This window comes from Rattus norvegicus, chromosome 18 (assembly GCF_036323735.1).
Source record: "Rattus norvegicus strain BN/NHsdMcwi chromosome 18, GRCr8, whole genome shotgun sequence".
Taxonomy (NCBI): domain Eukaryota; kingdom Metazoa; phylum Chordata; class Mammalia; order Rodentia; family Muridae; genus Rattus; species Rattus norvegicus.
The window spans coordinates 60,850,050-60,872,549 of NC_086036.1; the positions used below are offsets into that span (position 1 = coordinate 60,850,050).

The 22,500-nt window shown below is 46.0% G+C and overlaps 1 protein-coding gene and 1 long non-coding RNA gene across 20 annotated transcripts in view; one reads left to right on the forward strand and one right to left on the reverse strand.

The window, feature by feature from the left end:
- The window catches only part of Nedd4l (NEDD4 like E3 ubiquitin protein ligase), a 332,907-nt gene that overhangs the window by 186,132 nt on the left and 124,275 nt on the right, over nt 1-22,500 (forward strand). For 12 of the 19 annotated variants that reach the window (XM_063277199.1, XM_063277200.1, XM_063277201.1 and 9 more), the window contains 2 exons: nt 255-293; nt 2,565-2,618. In XM_063277199.1, coding sequence (XP_063133269.1) covers nt 255-293; nt 2,565-2,618 — 93 coding nt within the window. Of the gene's footprint in view, nt 1-254; nt 294-2,564; nt 2,619-2,702; nt 6,428-22,500 lie in introns of those variants that run through there. The other 7 variants (XM_063277195.1, XM_063277198.1, XM_063277197.1 and 4 more) reach the window with 6 other exon arrangements.
- Nucleotides 11,984-22,500, reverse strand: part of LOC134482949 (uncharacterized) — a 13,505-nt gene continuing 2,988 nt past the window's right edge. Inside the window, exons 1-3 of the long non-coding RNA XR_010059715.1 lie at nt 19,544-22,500; nt 15,727-15,857; nt 11,984-14,810 (exon numbers count right to left, since the gene is read on the reverse strand). The exon at nt 19,544-22,500 is cut by the window's right edge and continues 2,988 nt beyond it. This is a non-coding gene — a long non-coding RNA (uncharacterized LOC134482949). The remainder of the gene's footprint in view (nt 14,811-15,726; nt 15,858-19,543) is intronic.

Genomic DNA, 22,500 nt, shown 5'->3' on the forward strand with positions numbered 1-22,500 from the left:
TTCCCTCTGGGTAAGCGTGTTCGTGAAACTTATGGTTTCCATAGTCATGAATGGTCAGTGTCATAAATACTGTCCCTCCACATGCACTTTGGGTATATAGAATAGTCTCAAGTAATTGACTGAATGCTGTCTTTGTTGCCATTCTGAAAATCGCTCTTATGAAGAAAATGCTTGTGCAAATGTGAAGAGTTGTATTGCGTTAGTGACTGTCAGTTCCAACACTGCCGAAGATCACAGCATGATCTCTCTTCCAGACGCTGAACCCAAAGTGGAATGAAGAGTTTTATTTTAGAGTAAGTTTTCCTTCTCTTTTGTAATGATTGTTACTGATCTCTAGATTGATATTGATATATCAAAATAGGCTCCCGGGAAGAAAGCTGGTTAGCATCTTAAGAGAATGTTTAAGCAGGTAGACTCTGAATGTGTCCCAAATTTCAAAAATCTGTGGAGGTCTCATTTGGAGCAGTATAGGAGAGATAAAACAGGTTGTCAAAAATAGCATGTTATTTTTTTTTTTTGACTCAAACTTTTCTTTAAAAATAAGATGAATTAAGTCTGGTTAATTTCAGTTGTGGGTTTGTTTAGTTTTGCAACCTTTGGAAAAAGAAATTCGAAGAAAAGGGCAAGAAGCAGTGCAATTGAAACCACTAGTTGGATGTCTATGTGAGGTGCTTTGTTTGTCCACGGTAGGAAGATGGTTGAAAAGGAAGCATTACATCTTGCCAGCGATGAGGCCAGGGGTGGTTCAGTGGTAGAGTCCTTGCCTACCAATCCGGAGAGCCTGGGTTTGATCATCAGCACTGCCTCCCCACCAAAGACAGAAAAATTACCAGCTGTGTTCTGGTTAGAAGGGAAAGGTTGCTAATTCAGAGATCTAATGCATACAATTACTTTCAGTACCACAGCACAGGAGAACATTTCCTCGGCCTCCAGCACTCCCTATTTAGAGCAGCTGGGTATGGAAAGGGATTCTCTGAATTAGTGGAGACTGGTGTTTGCTAGCAGATATTAGGTAGGACACATTGAGCCCTCAACCATTTAATTGGAAGAGAAGGCCTTTCCTGTTTAAAAATGAAAGCTTGCGTTGACTACACACTCCTGATGTTTTATGCCTCCAAACTGCTCCTGCCTAGGTCTCCTGGTGCCGCTAGGCCCCTTGCACAAGATCCTGGCTTTTTCCTCTCAGCCGTGATAGGATATTTTGTACTGCGAACTTGGATGACTTACCCAGCGTCTGTTTTCTGTTATGTTCAGAGCTGAAATGTGATTCTGAGGCTTTAACACTCGATAGATCCCGTGATCAGCCTCTACCAGATGTGTTTTAGAAAGCTCTGTGAAGAACTGAAAACTGTTGGAGGTCGAGAAGTGTCTGTTACTGGCTCTTAGCTGACTCTCACATACACCAAGCAGCCTTCACGAAACTCCAAGTTGTTTGTACCCCTCCTGTTTGAACCACATTGTATACGTTTTAGTAGGTATAAAACAGTTTCAATGACTCTTACTTGTGGGCGTGTTTTTGTTTTTTTATTAAAGATCTTTATTTTATTCCTCCACAATTTCACATTGCACGCCTGTTGTGCACCAACTCCTACTGTAGACTATCGATGCATTCCTGATAGCATGGGGCCCTTTGCAGAGTCGATGAACAGACAGCCATCCATTGCTTGCTCTGCTGCTAAGCTGTCTGCAGACCCAGGGCCAAGAGCTCAGATTGAGCACACGAGCCCTCTGTGCTCCAATCAAATATAATGCCATTCCATGTTCCGTGAGGAAGGCGCCTAAGCCTAGCCTTAGCCCCAAGTCCTGTGTCTGTCGTGACCACTCACAGCCTCTGAGAACACCAGACATTCTCAGTCTCCAGAGATGTTTTCCCCAAAGAAAGAGAATCCTTTCAGGGTAATCTTTTCTTCCCTGATTGACAGGCAGGGATCCAAATATCAGTGCATGGTGACACATCGGGGAGGGTTGGTAACTAGTCTACTGACACCTAGTCTAACTTGGCACCTGAGTCTACTGGAAGAGACATGGGTTATTTGGGAAAGAGAGAGAAGAAACACTAGCAGCCTCAGGGGCTGTGACTTTACCCTGACCCAGGGCAAGCAAGTTCTGATTGCTCAGTATACTGACTGTAGGTTCCTGGGCAAATTGCTTCAAGCCTCTGGTTTCAATGATTTCTGGTGTTGGGTTGTTGGGAGAATTAAATGAGGCCATATAGTGTTAGTGCTTCAGGAAATTATAGTTGTAGGGAGGACATCACCATAGGTAGGTAGTAAGTAGCTGAGCATAGGACCTTGATTTACAGGTCTGAAGGTGCCTCTGTAAAAGAGATGAGGAGACCTCTTAGACTGTTGAGAATCACTCTTTGAGAGACTAGGATGAAGGTTCTGTCTTTTTCTGGTATGTCTAGATATTTGGGGTAGAATACTAGCGGGTAAGCAGGTCAGCTATTGACATACCATAGAATCCAATGTGCTAGGAGTCATCCTTCATTAGTCCTGTGTCTCTTACTCCAATTCTAAAATGATACCCGTTGATTTTTGAAATACACTTTCTGTTCCTTTTAGGTAAATCCATCTAATCACAGGCTCTTATTTGAAGTATTTGACGAGAACAGATTGGTAAGTCCTTGGTTTTGAGTTTGATTTATTTCTTAAAAATTGGAATTTTTTTCTTGAGTAGTGCCTTTCAGATCCTCTGGGTCACCCAGCAGTGCACATGCCCCAAGAAGACTGTTTCTGTTTCACTGTTAAAGTTCTCAATACCAACAAATATTTATGTGTTACTAGGTCATAAAATTGATTTGGTTACGTGTGTATTTTTTTTATATACTAACACTAATAAAAGTCACCTATGATGGCCTCACCCCTTACTATGCTTCCTCTAGGGAATGTGGATGAGTGTGTGCATCTGTAACGAGGCCATCAATCTTGTAAACAAGCCACACGGTCATTTCAAAACGTTCCTCAGACATATAGTACCACAGCAAATTCACCAACAACTCTATGGTGGTTGTCTCTGGGGAAACAAAAATCTAATTACAAGTTTGTTTATAATGAAAGCAAGTCTCCTTAGCAGGTGAAATCCAACGGGTACTTTCTCAAAAAAAAAAAAAAATCCTTAGAAGGGAATTCGAAAGGGCTATCGTAAGAGCTGGGGCTGTGTCTCAGTGGTAGAGGACTTGCCTGGCATGTGCGAAGTTCCGTTCACAGTACTATAAAAACAACAAACCCATACGTGGAGGAAAACCCCACCAAAACCAAAATAAGGATCTTGCACAATGTAGTCCTGACCTCTCACACTTCCATCCAGCAAGGGCCGGCTGGTAAGTGAACCGGCAGCCTTCTTTGAAATAATGCAGGCGGTAAGTCTGAAGGAACAGGGTCTCCACACCTTGGTGCCTACCCTCCACATTGTGGAAGAAAGCCGTTTTGAAAATGAATCGGTGGTCAAACTTGAAGAGAAAGTACCTCTTTATGTTCTTCTGCCAGAGAAATTTACTGTTTAGAAAGTGTCGTATTTCCCACTGTGTGTGATCTGAAATAACATTTGCAGTTGAGTGACCTTGTCGCGGGTAAGAAACTGTATTTCCAAACCCAAAGGGGGCTTCGAATGCAGAGCGATTTAAAACCTCCTGGAGCAGTTGTGTTTTAAATGTTCATGCTAGGCCTTGCCCCAGGCTGTCTGCTGTGCGGTTACTATCCATAGAATGTCAATAACTCTGGTCGTGGCTCTTGCTTTGTTGTCTGTTAATCCGGTGAAGACAATACGTGACTGGCGTCTACTTGGAAGTTCAGGCAGTGAGCAGACTAGGTCTCACAGAGGTTATTTTTTGCCATTCAAAACCCTGAGCTTTTAGAAAACAAGTTCGGGTGTGTGTAAACACGGGATTAATCTGCCACACCCTGTGCCCTAGAGCTGTCAACAGAAAGATGCTTTTTTTAAAGTAGGTTTTTGTCACTCTTTGCCCCTGGTAATTCCCCTTCTATTTTTTTTTAAAGTCCTGCCTAAATAAATCTCTTTGTTAAGGAACCGATGTTTCTGAGTCATAGGAAAGAGCATATTGAATATGCAAAGAATATGTCCAGGTTCGTTATGAATCCGATGACAGTTTTTTGGGTCATTCAGCTTTTAGTTCTCAGGTCTAGTCTCTGGCGTGTTGCAAACAGTAAGACTCTAGGTTTGTGGCCCAACTGCGGTGATCTCGATGAGTTCTGCCTGTAAAACAGCTGCACACATTTCTTCTGTATGGTATTCAAGTTAAATCACTACAAAGCCATATCATATCTCTCTGGGTGTGAGTGTGAGTGTGTCTGTCTGTCTGTGTGGTGTCTGTGTGTGCCTGTACGTGTCTAGAGAGATTGTTTTCCCCTGCTGGGTTTCTTTTCTCTGTTAGCTGCTGTGTCTGGCAACCATATTGTGTCACACACACACACACACACACACACACACACACACACACACACACACGAAGAATGTTTATAGTAAGTAGCAGGAGCTGGACCAGGCCCACAGCTGGCTGTGCAGTAGTGTGCCCCCTGCGCCTCCACTTGGCTATTTTGTTACTTGTAGATCATGGTCTAATAATTTCCCATTAAAGGGACACTAATTCCGCGGGGTGTGTAATCGTATTTATAGTACATTTTATTACTTTGCATTCCCTCGTGGTAGGGTGGTGATATCATAACAGAAACATAGCATTTGATGCTTGAGAGGGTTCATCCTGCAACCAAGCTGTATTTTGCTCATTCTCGGGAACACGGTGGGGAGGTGGATGACATACCTCTGGGTATGCGCTTGCTGCAGTGTCTCCTGCATCAGCTAGAAAAGAGACCTGTTGCTCTTGGTCGCCAGGAAAGCAGTGCCCTATGAGCGTGGTGGGTCAGATTTACGGCCTGGTTGCGCATGGAGTGTGTTTGCTGCCTTAGTCAGCTGCCCCAGCTCCCTGCTGGGCCGCCCCTTTCTGACAGAACTGCGGCAGCTGGGAAGATGCTGTTTCAGGCTCTTGCTGTTCAGAGGGGGGGAAAACAGCAAGAGAGGGGAAACTTCACTAAGTCCAGAAGCTGGCATTGGAGGGGGAGCCGGCGGTCATGTGTCTCTGGCCATCCTACCCTCTGTCACAGAGTAGATGAGGGCTTTTTGCTCTTACCCAATCATGCCTGGAATGTTGCTTGCCACTTGGGCTATTTCTGCTATCTGTCGCTCTTGGTGCCGCAGTGCTAACGGTTTGGCAGATGGGACACTTTTTCTTGGAGTTGGTGTCTTTGGGTTCTGACTTCTGGCAGTGCTGGGCCTGTTGTTGTCGCTCGCCCGCTCCCTCCCGGCCCCCCTGGTCACCATGGCCCATCGGCTTCGGTTTCATTTTGGCTCTGGCCGCAGCAATACGGCCCCCGAGTCTGAGATTCTAGACCAGGAGAGAGAAGAGGACTTTTTCATGGCATTCCAGACGCTGCCACGGAGAAGCAGCCCGCACCCCTTCACCCAAAACGCAGGGGAAGACAGCGGCCTGCAGGAGGGCGTGGGTGCCCTCAAGCGCAGCTCATCCATGTTCATCCCGCAGCTCCTGGCTGGGGTAGACGCCCGGCCCACTCGTAGCTCCTCCATGAAGATCTCCCTGCAGCGAAAGGCCGCAGACGGTGCCACAGACAGCTGCGGGCCACAGGAGGGGCCTGACGACAGGCCCCCAAGCGCCCAGGGTGACCTCGGAGACCAGGCCGCAGCCACAAGGGTCTCTGCTCAGATCGGCTCATCGGAGCCCTCTCCGGTGGACACTCCTGGAAGCTCCCCTCCAAGGGCAGCCTGGGACCCGGGGACCCTGGTCAATGGCACTTGTGACCACCGTGGTCCGAGTCCCCGCCTGGCCGAGGATACGGAGGAGGCCACCCCAGGCCTGCGCATCCAACACAGAGCCTCAAGTGCTGATGTGCGCCAGGTACGGCTCCTGCCCTTCGGCCCGGACGGCCAGGCCGAACCCAGGCGCTGGTCCCTTCAGCATGTTCCAGACGCTTCTGGGAGCTCCGGGAAGCGCTGCTTTGTCTTTCAGCTGCAGCAGCCCCATCAAGGCACTGTGGGGCTGGGCAGTGACTTCAACTTTGGCTTCACTGGCACTAAGGGGGACAGGTTGGTGAGATATCCACGAATTCGGCTGGAGAGGAGCACATCGTACCCGACCCAGCCCCGAGCAGGCCGCGTGAGCCCTACCGAAGACCGAGGAACCCCAGAAGCATCACCTCGTAGGATGGTCCCCGAGATCCGCAGGACAAATTCAGAGAGGACCCCGCAGAGTCCAGGGTGCATGTTCAAGATCCGGCAGGATCAAAATGCGGGACAGCAGCACTTCCGAATTCTTGTGACTCGGGGACCTGAAGAAGCCCCCCAAAACCAAGAGGAGACTCCCAAGAGCCCTGGACACCCTGGGACTGGTGTTCCGGTAAGTCCATAAATGCACATGTTTGGCCCAGAAGAGACCAGGCCAGCCCAGAAAGCTTGGTTATTTTGCAGCCTGATCCTCTGCTTAAGGGAATATCCTTCCCTGTTGGGGTCAGTGGAACCCAGTGTTTTGGTAGCAGTCAATGAAGCAAGTTAGCCTTTCGGGAGGAAAAAAAACCTTTTCTGTAGGTCTTGGACATCAACAAGCTCTGTCTGTTTTGGAATCTCAAGCTTAATACACACCCTTTTTAGATTTCCTTCTGGATGAAAGGACTTTAAAAATATATTTCTTAAAACTAGTCTGCTGGGGTTGGGGATTTGGCTCAGAGGTAGAGCGCTTGCCTAGCAACCACAAGGCCCTGGGTTTGGTCCCCAGCTCCGAAAAAAAAGAAAAAAAAAAAAAACAACTAGTCTGCTATAAAATAAGTCAGCGCCTAAATGTGCGGATGTCGGAAGCGCGTTTGAAACTTTGCTTGCAAACACGGTTCTGACAACAGTCCCAGAAAGCTCAAAGGCTGTTGGGAAAGAGAGGCATTTGAGCCTCTTCGTGGAGTCTGTACTTGGTTCTTCTTAAAGACAATATTAGTTCTCGCTATGACATTTATTGTTGTTGGTTTTTGTGCCATTTGGCAGTTCTGGTTAAGAGTATGTGTCACTTCAGGAACAATAAGAGATGTGTTTTGGGAGCAGATTGGCTGTGGACAAGGTGCCACACGAAAGCTGTGGCAGGGACACATGACACAGCAGTGTAACTTAGCTCGGCCCACTTGAGTGTCTAAGCCAAGGATGCTGACACGGGATGGTGCCCTCTGTCCAGCTGTGGAAGCAGTCCTTAGAGGGCATTCTGGCCTCACTGCATGTGGGGTTTTGCTCACTCCTTTCTGTGAAATGGAGTACAGAAAGACAGCTGCTGACTGCCAAGCCAGGGGTCACTTCCAGCCCACACAGTATCAGTCAGTCAGGTTGCCCTGTGCTAGCTTCCACTTCAGTGTTCTCTCTAAGAACAAGCCTCCAGTTTCTAAATGGTCTCCCCCCCCAGACCTTCTTGTGTTTGGTAGTTTCAAAGTATGGTCGGGAGATGCCTGTGGACCTTAGCGTTCAGGTTTCGGTGTGATTTTGTCTTTTTAAGGTAGGTGGCTGAGTCGGTATCCTAGAATACTGTGGCCCTTTATTGATTGGTGCTTGGGAGTGTTTCTGGTGATTCAGGTAAACTTTATCACTCCACCCCATCACTGAGAATCCACCCATGTGTAGGAATAAACAGATATGAAAGGCAAGTGGGTCCTTTTTCTTCTTCATGTCCATGAAGTCTTGAACCTGTTCTTGGTCCAAACCCATTCAGTTTCCTCCACTTCGATACAAATTTCAATGTGATTTGACAGTGTAGTCTGTTAAACCTACCCCAGGAAATCACTGTCAGTTTCAGGTTTCATCAGTGCAATCCCACGTTCAGCCAGCGACAGCCCCTAGTGAGGACTTCCTCAGGTTGAAAACAGAACTCACTGTGGTGTTTAGGTGTTGAGGACAGATGCAGTTACAATGACCAAACGCTCAGTCTAGAATCTCTAATCAAATTTTAAAAAGAGAGAATATCCTAACACCACACAGATCTTAAGAATGTAACTCGCAAGGAAGGACTATGTAAATCATTGATTCTCAACCTGTGGGTCCTGCCCCCCTTTGAGGAAGCAGTCACATATCAGATATTTACACTATGATTAATAAAAAAGGTCGCAAAATTACAGTTACACAGTGGCAGTGAAAGTAGTTTTGTGGTTGGGGTCACCACATTGTGAGGAGCCGTATTAAAGGGTCCTAGCTTTAGGGAGGTTGAGAACCACTGGTGTAGAGGAAAGCACTTTCTGGAGCGGAACAATGACCTTGCCTTGGAGGCAAAGTGCTACCTAGAGAACATGTTTCTGTAGACATGTACTTTGGACTCGTAAATAATTACCACATGGTTGGCAAACTGATGGTTTTCTTTTAAGCAAAAGCCTTTCCCCAAAAATAAAACCAAACAAACAAAAGCAAGAAAGCAAAACAGGAAGGAAGGAAGGAAGGAAGGAAGGAAGGAGGGAGGGAGGGAGGGAGGGAGGGAGGGAGGGAAGGAAGGAAGGAAGGAAGGAAGGAAGGAAGGAAGGAAGGAAGGAGAGAGAGATAGCAGACCTGACCATGTAATGGGACAATCTCTGTTCCAGCTTTTGTGTGTGTGTCACAGAGACCAACGGTGTTAGGCTTGGCCAGCAGCTGCCTGGACCTTCAAGATAAATATCTTGAAGGAAAACATTCACTCAGGTGTCTACTGTCTGGCGGCCACTCCTCTCTCAGTGGTTCGGTTATCTGCTGCTTTAGTCTAAGGACAGTTCTTCATTATTTTAAGTGAAAAATTAAGTGCAGTTGATTACTCAGTCTGGGTGTAAGTGATGTAGAAAATCTTTCAATTTGGAATTCCTTTTGCACAGTGTGTTCAAACGTGCCCCCCAAACGTTCTAAATAAATCTAAAATGTTAGCCAGCTAGATTCTTAGTAGAAAATACAGGGGAAATCTGCGTGAGAGTAGACTCCCCAAGGTCAAACGTCATCCATAAAGCAAATCTGTTCTTAAAGGCAACAGCTATAGACAAGTAAATATCTCCAGGGTCTTAGAATTCATCCTCTCCGTCTGTGGTGTTCTTAGATGTCTCTTAATGAATTAGTTGCCGTCTTAGATTAGGTTTTTTGATATAAGCCTCCCGGCTATATTTGAGTTATCCTAAGACGGTTGGGCTGTCTTTACTCACACTCAAACGCCCTTTACACAGATAACTGTCAAGCTCTTCACTTTCCTAACCTAAGGAGCCAGCTTCCCAGTCCCATTGATACTAGTAAGTGTTCAAGGGTTTCCATCTGTGCTATAACCCTAGTTACTTAGAAAGGCTGGGGAGTTTCTTGATTTCTTGCTGACACAAGGGTTTGTAAGTAAACAGGGAGGAGGGCCCAGGAGCAAAAGCTGTAATTCCCACAAGGTAGCAGAAGGGAGGGAGGGCCTTACCGTCCCCTGCCTGCCCTCTGAACTTCACCACAGTCTTCAGTAGCACAATGGTCCTTTGTGGATACAGGGGAATTTCACTGGACAGCAAAGGAATTTGCAAAGTTTTATCTGGAGAGAGTTTCAGTTCAGCAAAGGGGCTTTTTACAGAAGAAAAAATGTTAATGTTTTTAAACTATAAAAATAGTTTTTGCAATTTTTTTAAACTACAAAAAATACTTTAATCAAATTTTAGCCGTCAGTCTATTTGAAAAAAAATTATGTTGTATTCTTTTAATTGACTTGTGGATTTGGCTTTGCTTTGCTTTTAACAGATTTTATAAGTTTTTGTTTTGTCCCTCTCTTCGTGAGGTCAGGCATGAGAGTAACCCAGGGTTATATGACTCACTTTCAGCAATGTCTTGAAAGTTGTATATGCAGCACACGGGGCTGACACTGGCTGGGGTTTGTCCTCCAAGTCAGCTCGCACTTGGACTAACAGCTTGTGGTTTGGCACCTCACAATTAAGATTATTATTATCATTATCATCATAGTTATTATTGTTATCATTACTTTACCTCAGAAAATGTGACGTGAGGGCATAGCCGTCTTCACCGGGCTTTGCCAACCAACCTGTGTGTAGAGCGCCGTTAATCTACTGTTTCAGATGGAAGGGGTAAGATGGCGTCACATCGATAACATTACCATTACTTACATTCTGAAGCACTTTATGTGTATATGACTATACACACACACATACACACAGCATACATGCTAAGCCTGATGGTGGTTTTAATGTTTCTTATAATACAACGTTCTTGCTGAAAATTTGAGTGAATTGCCCTACAGCTTTGCTGCACCGTTCTCCTGGAGGTGGGAGGCAGCCAGAGCTCTCAGCAGGCTCTGCCTCCTTCTTCAGCTCCATCATCAGTGAACAAGTCCAGCATGCCCCATGCTCCCGCGAAGCTGTAATCCCATTGCTAGGATTACGTCTACGTGGGAACCAAGTGGTTACCTGTTGAGCAGTCAGCTCCTGATGCACAGGACAGCATATGTTGATGTCCTATGAGGAATTGTTGACTTCCGCCATCAAGTCTTCCCTAACCTCTTGTGTCCCACATGGCCCTGTAATGCGTTCTTAAAAAGAATTGAGTGAAGGGCCTTTGATTCTATTTAGTGGGGGCTGTCTTGCTTGTTCGTAGTCTTGCGAACATTTTGGCAGTTTGTTGGCTTGCGTTGACCTTAATGTTCTGCTCTGATGGATTTCCATGGTGACACTCATGCTTTGCAGAGACTGAGGGATCTGTGTGATATTCCCCCCTGTATGACTTTAAAGTGAAGGAGCTGCTGGTAATACACCTCAGTAGATCCTGCCTAACAGTGGTCATGATCTGGTGGTGCAGTGGCTCTGCTCTGGTAAACCTCAAGGTAGACTTCCCTGGTCTCTAAAGTCAATCGCCTATCTCATGATACATACTGATAAATGTACTGTCCTCATAGGGGTTCATGACCCAAAAGACGTTTATTCATTGAGAATTTATCTTAAAAGGCTGGGTGTGGTGGTGCAAGCCTTTAATCTCAGCACTCGGGAGGCAGAGGCAGAGGCAGAGGCAGAGGCAGAGGCAGAGGCAGAGGCAGAGGCAGAGGCAGAGGCAGAGGCAGGGAGGCAGGGAGGCAGGGGCAGAGAGGCAGGGAGGCAGGGAGGCAGGGAGGCAGGGAGGCAGGGAGGCAGGGAGGCAGGGAGGCAGGGAGGCAGGGGCAAGGGCAGGGGCAGAGGCAGAGGCAGAGGCAGAGGCAGAGGCAATCTGTGAGTTTAAAGCCAACCTGATCTACAGAGGGAGTTCCAGGACAACCAGGGTTACACAGAGAAATCCTGTCTCAGAAAACCAAACCAAACCAAACAAACAAAAACAGATTTATCTTTGAGTCCTGTTTGGTTGGATAATTTTATGTGGCCAACACTAGTCTGAATAACCCCGCTACTTGTGCATACTGAAGCCACCAGCTAGGTTCTTTTAATTGCACCCATTAAATCCATGTTCTTGCCAGAAGGGCTTAACTAAAAAATCTCTAACCATCCATTTGCCTTTACTTATTTATTTTTTAAAACCGAAACTGTCCACTTACTAAGTAGCTTCTTATTTATTTATTTATTTATTTATTTATTTATTTATTTATTTATTATATATAAATACACTGTAGCTGTATTCGGGCACAGGAGAAGAGGGTATCAGATCTCATTTACAGATGGTCGTGAGCCACCATGTGGTTGCTGGGATTTGAACTCGGGACCTCTGGAAGAGCAGTCAGTGCTCTTAACCACCAAGCCATCTCTCCAGCCCTCCACTTGCCTTTAAACTCCTAGTTGTGCCCCATGAGACGGCTGTGATAATAGCAGAAGATGGAGCCCCCCTATTTTAGGTGCTGAGAGTGTTGACTGGGCACAGGGAGGATCTGAACTTCTTCGGTAAATGTCAGTAGACTGGCAGTCCCAACCTGGAACTGGCCAGTGGTTGGTCAGACATTTATTACCCTGTCACAGTCTTCCTGTTTCTTTCTTTCTTTTTCTTTTCTTTTTTTTTTTTTTTTGGTTCTTTTTTTCGGAGCTGGGGACCGAACCCAGGGCCTTGCGCTTCCTAGGCAAGCGCTCTATCACTGAGCTAAATCCCCAGCCCCAGTCTTCCTGTTTCTTTAATTCACACGAGAGGTGTAGAAGTCTACCAGCTGCCTGGAACAGACAGCCAGAGGAAAGAAGTCGCCCACAGTGCACACCCCTCTTGAGGCATAAAAGGATGGAGCCCTGAAGGACAATGGTGATGGTGGGCTTCTTGGTTAGGGAGATTGCTGAAAGCCTGTAACAGACACTTCTCTCTCAGGTCTGTTGTGTATGCACAATGCTGTCATGGAGTTTTCTTCCTAATTCACCTGATGGCTTACTTTTACTTGTTTGAGCCAGCTGAGACAGAGAGGGTTTGCTTCTGTGCCCAATGTGAGTGGGCAAGTAATTCCCATGTCCTGGTCAGTTTGTTTGAGGTTGTGCTTTGAATCCAAGTGTCTGTTAGCAGTGCCATGTTTGAACAGGAAGTTAATTTAGAGGATAGAGGGTGGAGTAGATTGAATAAGATGCCTGTTTCTTATAGATAGGGATCATTCAAGAACTGTAGCCAGTTCTGATACTTATGAGTCAAATGTTCCTATCTCTCAGCCAAGGGAACCAAAGTATGTGTTAAGTTGGAGGATCCCTGATTTCATTGATTTGATGATCCTGGTTAAACTTTAAAATTGAGTTACTTTGTATCTCTAAGGCTGGACATGTAGTTTAGGATGTGGGAGGTCCCATGTTCCTCCTCAACAAAAATTGTGTGTGTGTGTGTGTGTTTGTGTGTTTGTGTGTTTGTGGGTGTGTGTTTGTGTGTGTGTTTGTGTGTGTGTGTTTGTGTGTGTGTATGTTTTTGTGTGTGTGTGTGTGTGTGTGTGTTTGTGTGTGTGTAAATGAAGTACTTTGTATCGGTTCTGTAAGCATCAATACAGCTGTCCTCACTTTTCTAGACTAGCCAATGTTTATGTATCAGTAAAGTGGATGAAATTCTACCAGGTAGCAAAAGAATAAACATTTTTTTCCAGGAAAATGTGGATTTCAGAAGTCCTAAAGTTTACACTGCCAGTGTTTCAATCTGACTAGAAATCCAGCAGGAGTCCAGCAACGTTCACTTCTCTGTAATAACAGGGCACCTGTGTGAACCAGCCTTCCTTTCTTAAGGGCTTTCGTTGTGCAGGGTTAGAGAAGTGGAGAGACACTCGATGCACTGTTCCAGGAAGAAGGTAGTGCTCTTTCATTCTAGAGATTTAAGAAACCATACCTAATGACCCGTGCACAGTGTGTTTGCCTTGACTACCCATTTTTTAAAGCTTCATGATCTCACGTTTGGAGTTTTCCCCCAGGGGCAATATATGAACCTCTGAGAGAGGAAGAAAAATGCTTTGGTCCAAACTTTTATAATTAAGGTGGGTAGATATTTAAAGTATTCAGAAATAGTTGAAATATGTATATTAAAACTCTAGCCTCCTCCCCACCGAAACCCAAAAATTCTAGAACTTTTTCAGATGCAGTGTTTCAGACTGGATGTTATATCACAGAACTAAGATACTTCTTAATTAACTTCCTTCTGGAACTAATCCCAGGTGAATGGTAAACTAGCAGCAGGCCCTCTGGACTTCTTTATCAACTAAAATGGCTTCATGGCCTCAGATGGCCTTATTCCTGATCTTACATCCCTTTAAAGAGGCCGTAGAGGGCATGTGGCCTCAACCATCGTGATTTAGTGAACAGTTTAGATGACTTAACCTCACCGTCGTAAAATCACGTTGCTTGACAGTTGGAGAATTTGAAGTTGGAAATAATACACTGCAGTTGCTGATGGCATCATTCATGGATATGGTTTTCAAAGATTTAGTTGCTTTTAAATTCTAAGGTTGAAGGTCTGTGGCTTGACCTGTTGGAGTTGGTGGAAATGCAGTTCCAATCTAAGCAGAGGCCTTTATGAAGACGGGCTTGTCTTCTGCATTGTTCTAAGGTGATGGGGCTGAAGTAGTGTGATAGCATGCTAAGGAGGCCCCTACGCTGAGCCACACCCTCACCCTTGACTCTACGCTTTCTGAGTGTTACTGTGACTTTCCGTAGTTACACAGAAAGGGTCGGTGGAAAGACTTGTTGGGAGTGTTCTGTGCTGTCACCGTCATAACTGGGTTCCTGTCTGGGACCCTGTGGAAATGAAGTCTCTTCATTTTCTCCTTCCCTATATCTAGCTCGTTGAACTTTGGAGATCTTCATTTCTGCTTCCACATATGTGGAGTGGGTCATTTGGTAGGGTGTGCATGTGTGTGTTCATATGTGTGTGTGTGTGTGTGTGTGTGTGTGCATCATATGTGTGTGCATGTGTGCGTGCATGTGTGTTTATGGCAGTTACCTCTCATCCTGTCCTCCGAGTCCCTCTACCTGCCCCACCCTGCCCTACCCCCCAACCCCCACCCCCAGCCTCATCCACTCCTCCTCTCATTCTCTTGAGAAAAGGGCCAGCCTTAGTGCGTATCAACCGGCCACAGCCTATCAAGTTGCAGTAGGACTAGGCACCTCCTCTTCTATTAAGGCTGGACAAGGCAACCCAGTAGGAGGAAAGAGGCCCAAAGACAGGCAGCAGAGTCAGAGACAGGCCCCGCTCCCACTGTTAGAAGTTCCACATGAAGACCAGTCTGCATAACTGTTACATATGTATGGAGGGCTTAGGCTGCTGGTTGGCAGTTCAGTCTCTGTGAGCTCCTGTGGGCTCAGGTTGGTTGATTCTCTGGGTTTTCTTGTGGCGTGCTTGACCCCTCTGGCCTTTTGTTTTAAAAAAATAAATAAATAAAAAAGAGGAAGAAGAAATGTGTATTTTAAAATCAAGTCTCCCAAAGCCTTATTACAGTCAGATGAACACACCTGTTACCCAAGGTAGCCAATCACAAAAATGTAACTGAGACAGTTCCCTTCCTAAGAGTTTAAAAAGACTTTTGTCTGGGAAGACCACTGGAATCTAGCTTCCTGTCTCCTGGCAGATACAGTCTGTGCTATTTTAAACTCCATACTTGGAGTTCAGAGAGCATAGGGCTATCTTTATCCCTGGTGAATGGTGTATTATCCCTGTGAAAGCAGGAGCTGCACACTGATGAGAGAGATGCTGAGGTAACATGAGGGGTAGTCCTGGCTCATAATGGCTTTATACTCTCAGAGAGTGTCTGACGTAATACAGGAACACTGAGAAAAACTAGATGCCACATTGACCTGGTAGATACTGACCCTGTGACTGTGTTGCCACAGGGGTCATTTAAATGTCTTTCTGACTCTTCCGAACTCAGAAGGAGGTGTCACTGGTGGACAGCTTCCTCTGAGATTAAGATATCATGCAGGGAAGCTCCTTAAACAGGAAGGTAAACAAAATAGCTTTAGGAAGTCCCCCAAATTGACAAGATTCACTTTCACTAGGCCCCTCCCTCCCCACGTAAGCAGTAAAGACTGAAGAGAATTGCTCTCAGACAAGACAAGCAGCAAAGAATACTCAGACCAGACCACCTGTCCGGAAGAGGTTTAGACCAATGGAGTCATTTAGAAAAGACACTCTTCCACCTGTTGAGCCACCTGCAGGCTGTGCAGTGGGCTCCAGACTCCTAGCTTTTATGAGCTGTCACCCATGTTGGAGTGGGCTTTGGTGGTATAACTGTCTGAGCCATTTCTGCTGCAGTAAAACCCTTTGGCTTACCAAGTTGGGTTTTGTTGGTATCCATGCTTTGGTCTGTCTTGGGTTCCCTCTCAAAGGTGAGTAGCTATATATGTAGGGTCTCTCCTGGAAGTTTTGTCACGCAACCACAAGGCAACATGTGAAAAAGGTACCTGCAAAGAAGTCATGATTTCATCATGAGGATGAGAGTCCATAGTTGCTTAAGTTACAAAAATACCTGAATCTGGGGTGAGGGAGTTAAGGTTTGTAGTCCTTCTTTGGCCAGGTACTAATTGGGAAATTTAAAAAAGAGATTTCACTGAATACATGTGCATGTATTTTTACATCAATGATAGAAAATCCCTTGTTACGCTTTTCCCACTTGCCATTGAGGACTGAAGGGTTAGGCTGCCAGGAGGAGCCCAGACAGTGATGTCCACACAGTTCTGCATCTGGTGTCTGTGTCCTGGTGATAGAGAAGAAAAGTCCTGGATGGTTCTAAGTGCTGGTGTCTGTTTGAGTGCCTTTGTTTTGTTGGAGTATTTCAGATGGCGTGGGGGAAGGCGTGATGGCGGATGGTGGAAGGGGGGGTGGGGTGACGCTGTCTTGACTCTTACAACCATAGTATTTATTTAAACCTTTTCTAAAACCTCTTCTTCTGGCAGATAAGACTTTTTGTCTGCTGGAGCAAATAGGTAGAAAAAGGGCCCTCCTAAGACCCATAAGATGGCTCACTGAACGTGTTTGTAGATCAGGTGGAAAAGCACTCATTAAGGTAGTCATCAACTCAGAAACTCTTCTTTCAAGTGAGGCACCATCCCAGATGGTGGGACTGCAGCAGGGAGCAAAACCAACCCAGCCTGCCCTCGGGCCACCCCATTCTGCTAGCAAGGATAGGGGTGAGCATCAACGAGGGCAAGGCTCAGCGTAGGAGATGATGGCGAGAGTCACAGAGACAGAACCAGGACAGGGCTTACGTGAGGCAGCCTTGGGAGATGCAGAGCACATCAAGTCCATAGCCAGGAGGAGATACTTCAGAGGGACAAGTGTGTGCAAAGGACTTAAAGGCCGAGTACACTTAACAAATAAAGGGTATGACAAGGAGGGGCACATGGCGGTGCTAGGTACACAAGGACGGCTCCTAGCATCGTTCCTGATGCTGTGATAAAAGACTCTAGCAGAAAGCAGTCCAGGGCAGGAAGGTTTCATGTGACCCACAATTCCAGTTTACAGTCCATCCCTGCAGGGGAGTCATGGTGGTGGGAACGGAAAGCAGCCAGTCCCATCACATTGGCAGGCAAGAGCAGAGGGCAATGAATGCATGCACGCTTAACACCCAGCTCACCAGTTCCTGTCTTAGACAACTCAGGGCCCAAAGGGCGAGCTGTGTCTTCCCAGGTCAGTCAAGACAAACCTACATAAATGTGTCCACCGGCCAACTTAATCTAGACAGTCTCATTGAGACTCTTACAAGTCTAGATTATGTCAAGTCACCAATTAAAGGTAACCTCCATAGAAAGTGTACGGAGCCCATCAGGCAGCAACATCATGGGGTGCACAGAACATATGGAGATACAAGGCTATAGAAGGAAGGGCTGTAGTGGTGGCCACTGTATTAAGAGTGTGCTAGGCAATAGGAGCTGAGAGCCAAGTGGGGACACTATTGTAAGCTCATATTCCCTTCCAGGATGGAAGGCCGTGGCCCCTGACTTACATTTATGTCGCCAACCCTTCCCTCATCCCCAATTACTCCCCAGAGTACCAGGGATGATCATCAGTTCTCTGAGGAGGTCACCTCACCTCAGCATTTAGCCTGCCATTTTCGTTTTGCAGTGCTTGGGAAAACGGGGGGGGGGGGGGGGGGCGTTTATGCTCCTCCAGGGAGTGTTATTTCAAGATGTTCTCTGCCGCCTGTGTCAGGCCAGGCACACTGGAGAGCCAGCTTCTGATTTGCAGACTGCATTTATCATGGGGCATATTGTCCATTGATGAATAATGTGTGGGCTACAAAGCAGATCTGTAGCTTTTAAAATAGCTCATTTATCCTGCAGGCTTCACCCTACCCCACCCCCACCCCCAGTGCGAGCCAGGCTCTTCAGAAGCATCTTCTGGGAGCAGGGTTTGGAAGGTTTCCTTCAGGCTGTGGGTCATCAGTGTATCTTCTGGCCCATCATGCGTTTCCCTGATCAGCTGGGTGCTTGAGGGTGGGCACACAGACACAGTGTGAGTCTATTGGCAAAGATGTCGATGGGAGCGGGGGAGTTGGGGAGGGGGCTGGCATGCCTGCTAAGGAAATAGTTGCTCCTTTGAGCTACTGAAAATATTTCTCACCATGCGGATTTACACCAAAAGGAGAGAATAGACATCATGATTTCTATGGACGTCTCGTGGGTATCATAAAGTAACCAAGCCCAGCTGATCCTCGTGGCTGCGACTGAAGAACCAGGCCTGCGTAGAGGTTCTGTGTGGGAGAAGATGATGTGTCTTGAGGAGAGGAGGAGCCTCCCACTAGGTGTAATGGGGCTTGGGGATTTTCCTCCAGTGGTCCTGGGCATGATGGGGTGTGGAGGTGGAGTGAAATGTAGTCTCCTCTCTGATGCCACCCCCCACCCCTCGTCTGTGTGTCAAGGATCTCCGGTCACACAAACCTCCCTGGGGGTTGTTTTCCCTTTGCACAGGGTTCTTGTTTTGCCTGGTGTGTTGCAATCTGCAGGCAGTGGCCAGGTGACATCTGTTGGAATGCTGATGTGTGCTGCCAAGCAAAACAGATGCAGGAAGATTTGCCAAAACGGGGACGAAGGGACAGAGTGGGCAGTAGAGCGTATTGGGGGCAGACGACAATAATGGGCTTATTTATAGACTAGAGGTCTAGCTTAATGCCACCTTGCTTTAAAATCCGCAGGAAAGCTTCCTAAGTTCCTGCTGGTGTCTCCGAGCATACGGAGTAGTTACTTCGTTTCCCACCCTGCATCCAAGATGGCGTTTAAATGGTTCAGCCCAGAAGAAGTGATCACATAGCAACATGTTGTTTTCTGTAAACCACTGGCCACCAGATTTTTTTTTTTAATCTGTGTTTTTGTTATTTTTGAAACAGGGTAGAATTAAAACCAGACTAGCCTGGAATTTGATCCACAGTTGACACTGGCCTTGAACTCTCAGCCTTCTTGCCACTGCCTCTAAGTACTGGCCTCACTTCCTGTTCACTCTGTCCATCATGCCTTGCTACATATTTTTTTATGTTAGTATATTGATACGTGTGCCCAGTTGCTGGTTCCACTCCCAGTGGGCTAAGATCTGCTCCATATACTGCCGACTGACTTTATAGTCTCATTGATGATGATTACCCAGTTAAAAAAAAACATACTTGTGGCCAGAAGTGGGCTTGTTGGCCATCAAGGAGTAGAGGGGTCCAATGGTTACTTTTCTTCTCCATTTAACAATACCAGACAAGAAGCAACTGAAGAGAAGGGTTAACTTTGATACCAGCACATCAGAAAGGAGTTGGGGACTGCTGGCCACATTTCATGCATAGTCAGGAACCAGAGTGTGAACAGGAATTGAGGTCAGGTTTTGCAGCCCAGAAGTTTGCCCCTGCTGACCCTCTTCCTCCGTCTAGCAAGGCTCTACCTCCCAAAGGTTATACAACCCCCCAAAACAGCATCACCAAAGGCCAAGTGTCCAAACATGGGAGCCCAAGAGAGACTTTTCCTATTCTAACCACAGCAGAGTTAGCGCCTGGGGGCTCACACAGGCGATTCTGAGGCACAGTCAGGGCAGAGAGCAACTAGGTGAGCTGATGCAGCTGACAAGCTGCCTGTTTGATTAGTAATAGCCATGGATATGACATGCTACCTCTTACCTGCCTTCATCACTCTCGAGCCTTCATGGTATGTGGTGCCTCTTGCTGGGCATAGGGATGTGCTCCACAAAAGAAATTCAGGACACCTATGGGACACCTGTGCATTAAGGCAACAGGGTGTCCGGTGAGGATTTTCAAAGTCTGCATAATAGAGCTTATCTCCTGGAGTAGCGCAGAAGTAAAGGAATTAATTTTTCTTATCAGTTTCCAACAGTAAGAAGGAAATGGAAGTGGGTTCTACCTCTAGCCAGGGACAGGCCATTCTGTCCTGCTAGAGCCTGTGTACAGGTACCTTTTCTTCCAGTAGCTGCGTTATCTCTCACACTGCAAATATTAGCTGAGCACATTTTTGTGGCTTTCACAATGCCACTTCTTAAAAGAGAAGGGAGGTTGTCAGATTTTTGTCATTTCTGACCGAGCTGGGAAGTGGTTTCTTATCAGAAGCAGAATCTGAAAGGGGGAAGAGACCAAGCTCCTCGGGTCGCTCTTTTGAACAAGATAGTGTGGTCCCTTGTCCAAGTGTACATCTGCAGGTCCCACCAAAGTTTGGATCTCAGGGGACTTGATGGTGCCCAAACCACCCTCTTCCTGCTGGGCTCTCTGTAATCTCCACTGAGGGAACCACACAGGGACAGCTCAGCTTTCAGATTGCCCCATAGTCTCATGCTTACGTAGCTCTCTGTGATGCCGTCCTAAGTAGACAGTGTCAGGCAGGTCCCAGGTTTGTTACTCCAGGTGACCTTTGTGACATTTAATCTGGTCATTCTTAAGGTTGCTGAGCCTATCTGTTAGCAAAGCCGGGACAAGAGAGATGGCTCAGTTGGTAAAATGCTTATCTTGCAAAAAAAAAAAAAAAAAAAAAAAAAGAAACTCCAACTTGATTCTTAATTCCCATGTAAAAAAGCTGGACATGAGGAAAACAACAGACCCCATCAGTGCCCAGCCAGTGAGCCTAATCTGTTCAGAAAGCTTAGGCCAACAAGAGATGCACCTGAAGGACCCCTGAGATTGAACTCTGACCTCTCTGCACACAGACTCCAATGCACATATGAGCTTTACACACACATCTTCGTGTATGGGCACATGCACACACAGGCATGCACGTGCACACACACACACACACACACACACACACACACACACAGAGAGAGAGAGAGAGAGAGAGAGAGAGAGAGAGAAATGCTGGTGGGGCTAATAAGATAGGTATACACTTAGTGCTATTTTGACTTCCTCGGAGCCCTGGTTTCAGAGACTTTGGAGCACATCGTCAGTTCTCTGCTGAGCCAGGGCTACTTGTGCATCTCTCAGAGCGGTGGCCTTGTGTGATTTGCTGCTTCTCATTCGCCGAGGATGTAGAAGGCAGCTCCCCAAGCTTCAGATCGCAATTGTTCATCGGAGCGAGATCATAAAGGCCAGGAGGCAGGGTGCAATAGTTTTGAATAAAGTGCGTGCTGCCGTCTTCTGCCTTTCTTCGTGTCTCTTTTCTAGTTCTTCCCTCTTTGTCTTCATCAAGCATCTCTAGACTCGGATTTTTAGAAGGGTAGAGGCACAAATTCAGCAGGCTCCTTTGACCCCATTTATCTCAAGCCATGGTGACTGCCCTTATTAATGCTTAATAACCATGAATAAATATTAACTTTTTGTTATTGCTCCCTCTGAAAGAGAAGACAAGAATTCCTCACAGATGTTTAAGGATTGAATTTGCAGCAAATCTCTCTGCTGAGGCGTTATCAACAAAGGGGTCTTTAATTTATATTTTTTGGTAAGGCAGGTCATCCTTTCAGAATTAATGACTTTTCTCCTGTAATGGAGGAGTCCCGGGGATCAATAAAAAAAATTTATTTTAATTTTATGTCTCACTTTTATTTTTATAACTTTAGTTTACAGGTCTTTGGAGAGAGGCCGAGGCTTATTTGTTTTTATAAAGGGCCACACAGTAAGATTGCTTTTGGGTAATGGCTGCCTTTCCTTTCATTGTATTTCTTAAAAACTGTTCTCTCTCGTCTTCATCAAGCCCAATTTTAAGTCACTCTTTCAGAAGTATGCCTGGAAAAAAAAATAGTTGTAAAAGTAGATGTAACAGATGATTCTGTTCGTTATTTTGAGGCAAGCTCTCATGTAGCCCAGGTTGATCTGGGACTCTGGTCTTTTTGACTCCAGCACCGAGTGCTGGGATTATAAGGAGGCCCAGTGTATGGAGTTTCGAGCATCAGACCCGCAGCTTCATCATGCTGGTTAAGCACTCTACCAGCTGAGCTATATCCTCAACCCTAGATTATTTCAGACTACTCATACCACGTAGCCTGAGGTGGGGGTAAATTGTGGAGATTATAATCTAAACCAAACAGCGTCGGGGGTTGGGATCCCCATCCCACACCGGCTCCTGATTGAGGAGTGTCTGGGTCAGGGTTATCAGGTTTTGCTGTTGGTAATGATTATATTAGAATGTGTTTCTCCTCAGTCCATGAGGTTTGCCGACCGAATGCCGACTGTGGTTCTCTCCAATCTCCGAGTTTCAGGAGTCTATTAATAAAGCATGTGGAGAGAATTAGTTGCTAATTTTGGATGTGCTTGAAATGAGATTGTCAGCAAATTTTACCTTCAGACCTATGACTGCGGCTTGCTGTGTATCGGACATCATCCTTGGGACAGAAAGTAAATGGAGTCTCTGAAAAATAGAAAAAAGTCTAACGCTTTTCATATCTTATACTTCCTTTATACTTGTCAGTGTTCCTTAGGAACATTTATATGTTTTTTTCTTCCCGGACTTATTTGTGTTAAGAGTGGACGTTATTAATTTTTACCAAACATAGACTACAAGTCTGTACTGGTCACGAATTCTTCACTAAAGAGTAAAACCTAAGTAAATGTTTATTTTTTAAACCCTTATAAGTAGAGAGTAACTGTGCATTGTTACAAACAGAAGGAAATGAATACTTACTTCAGTCACCAGTACC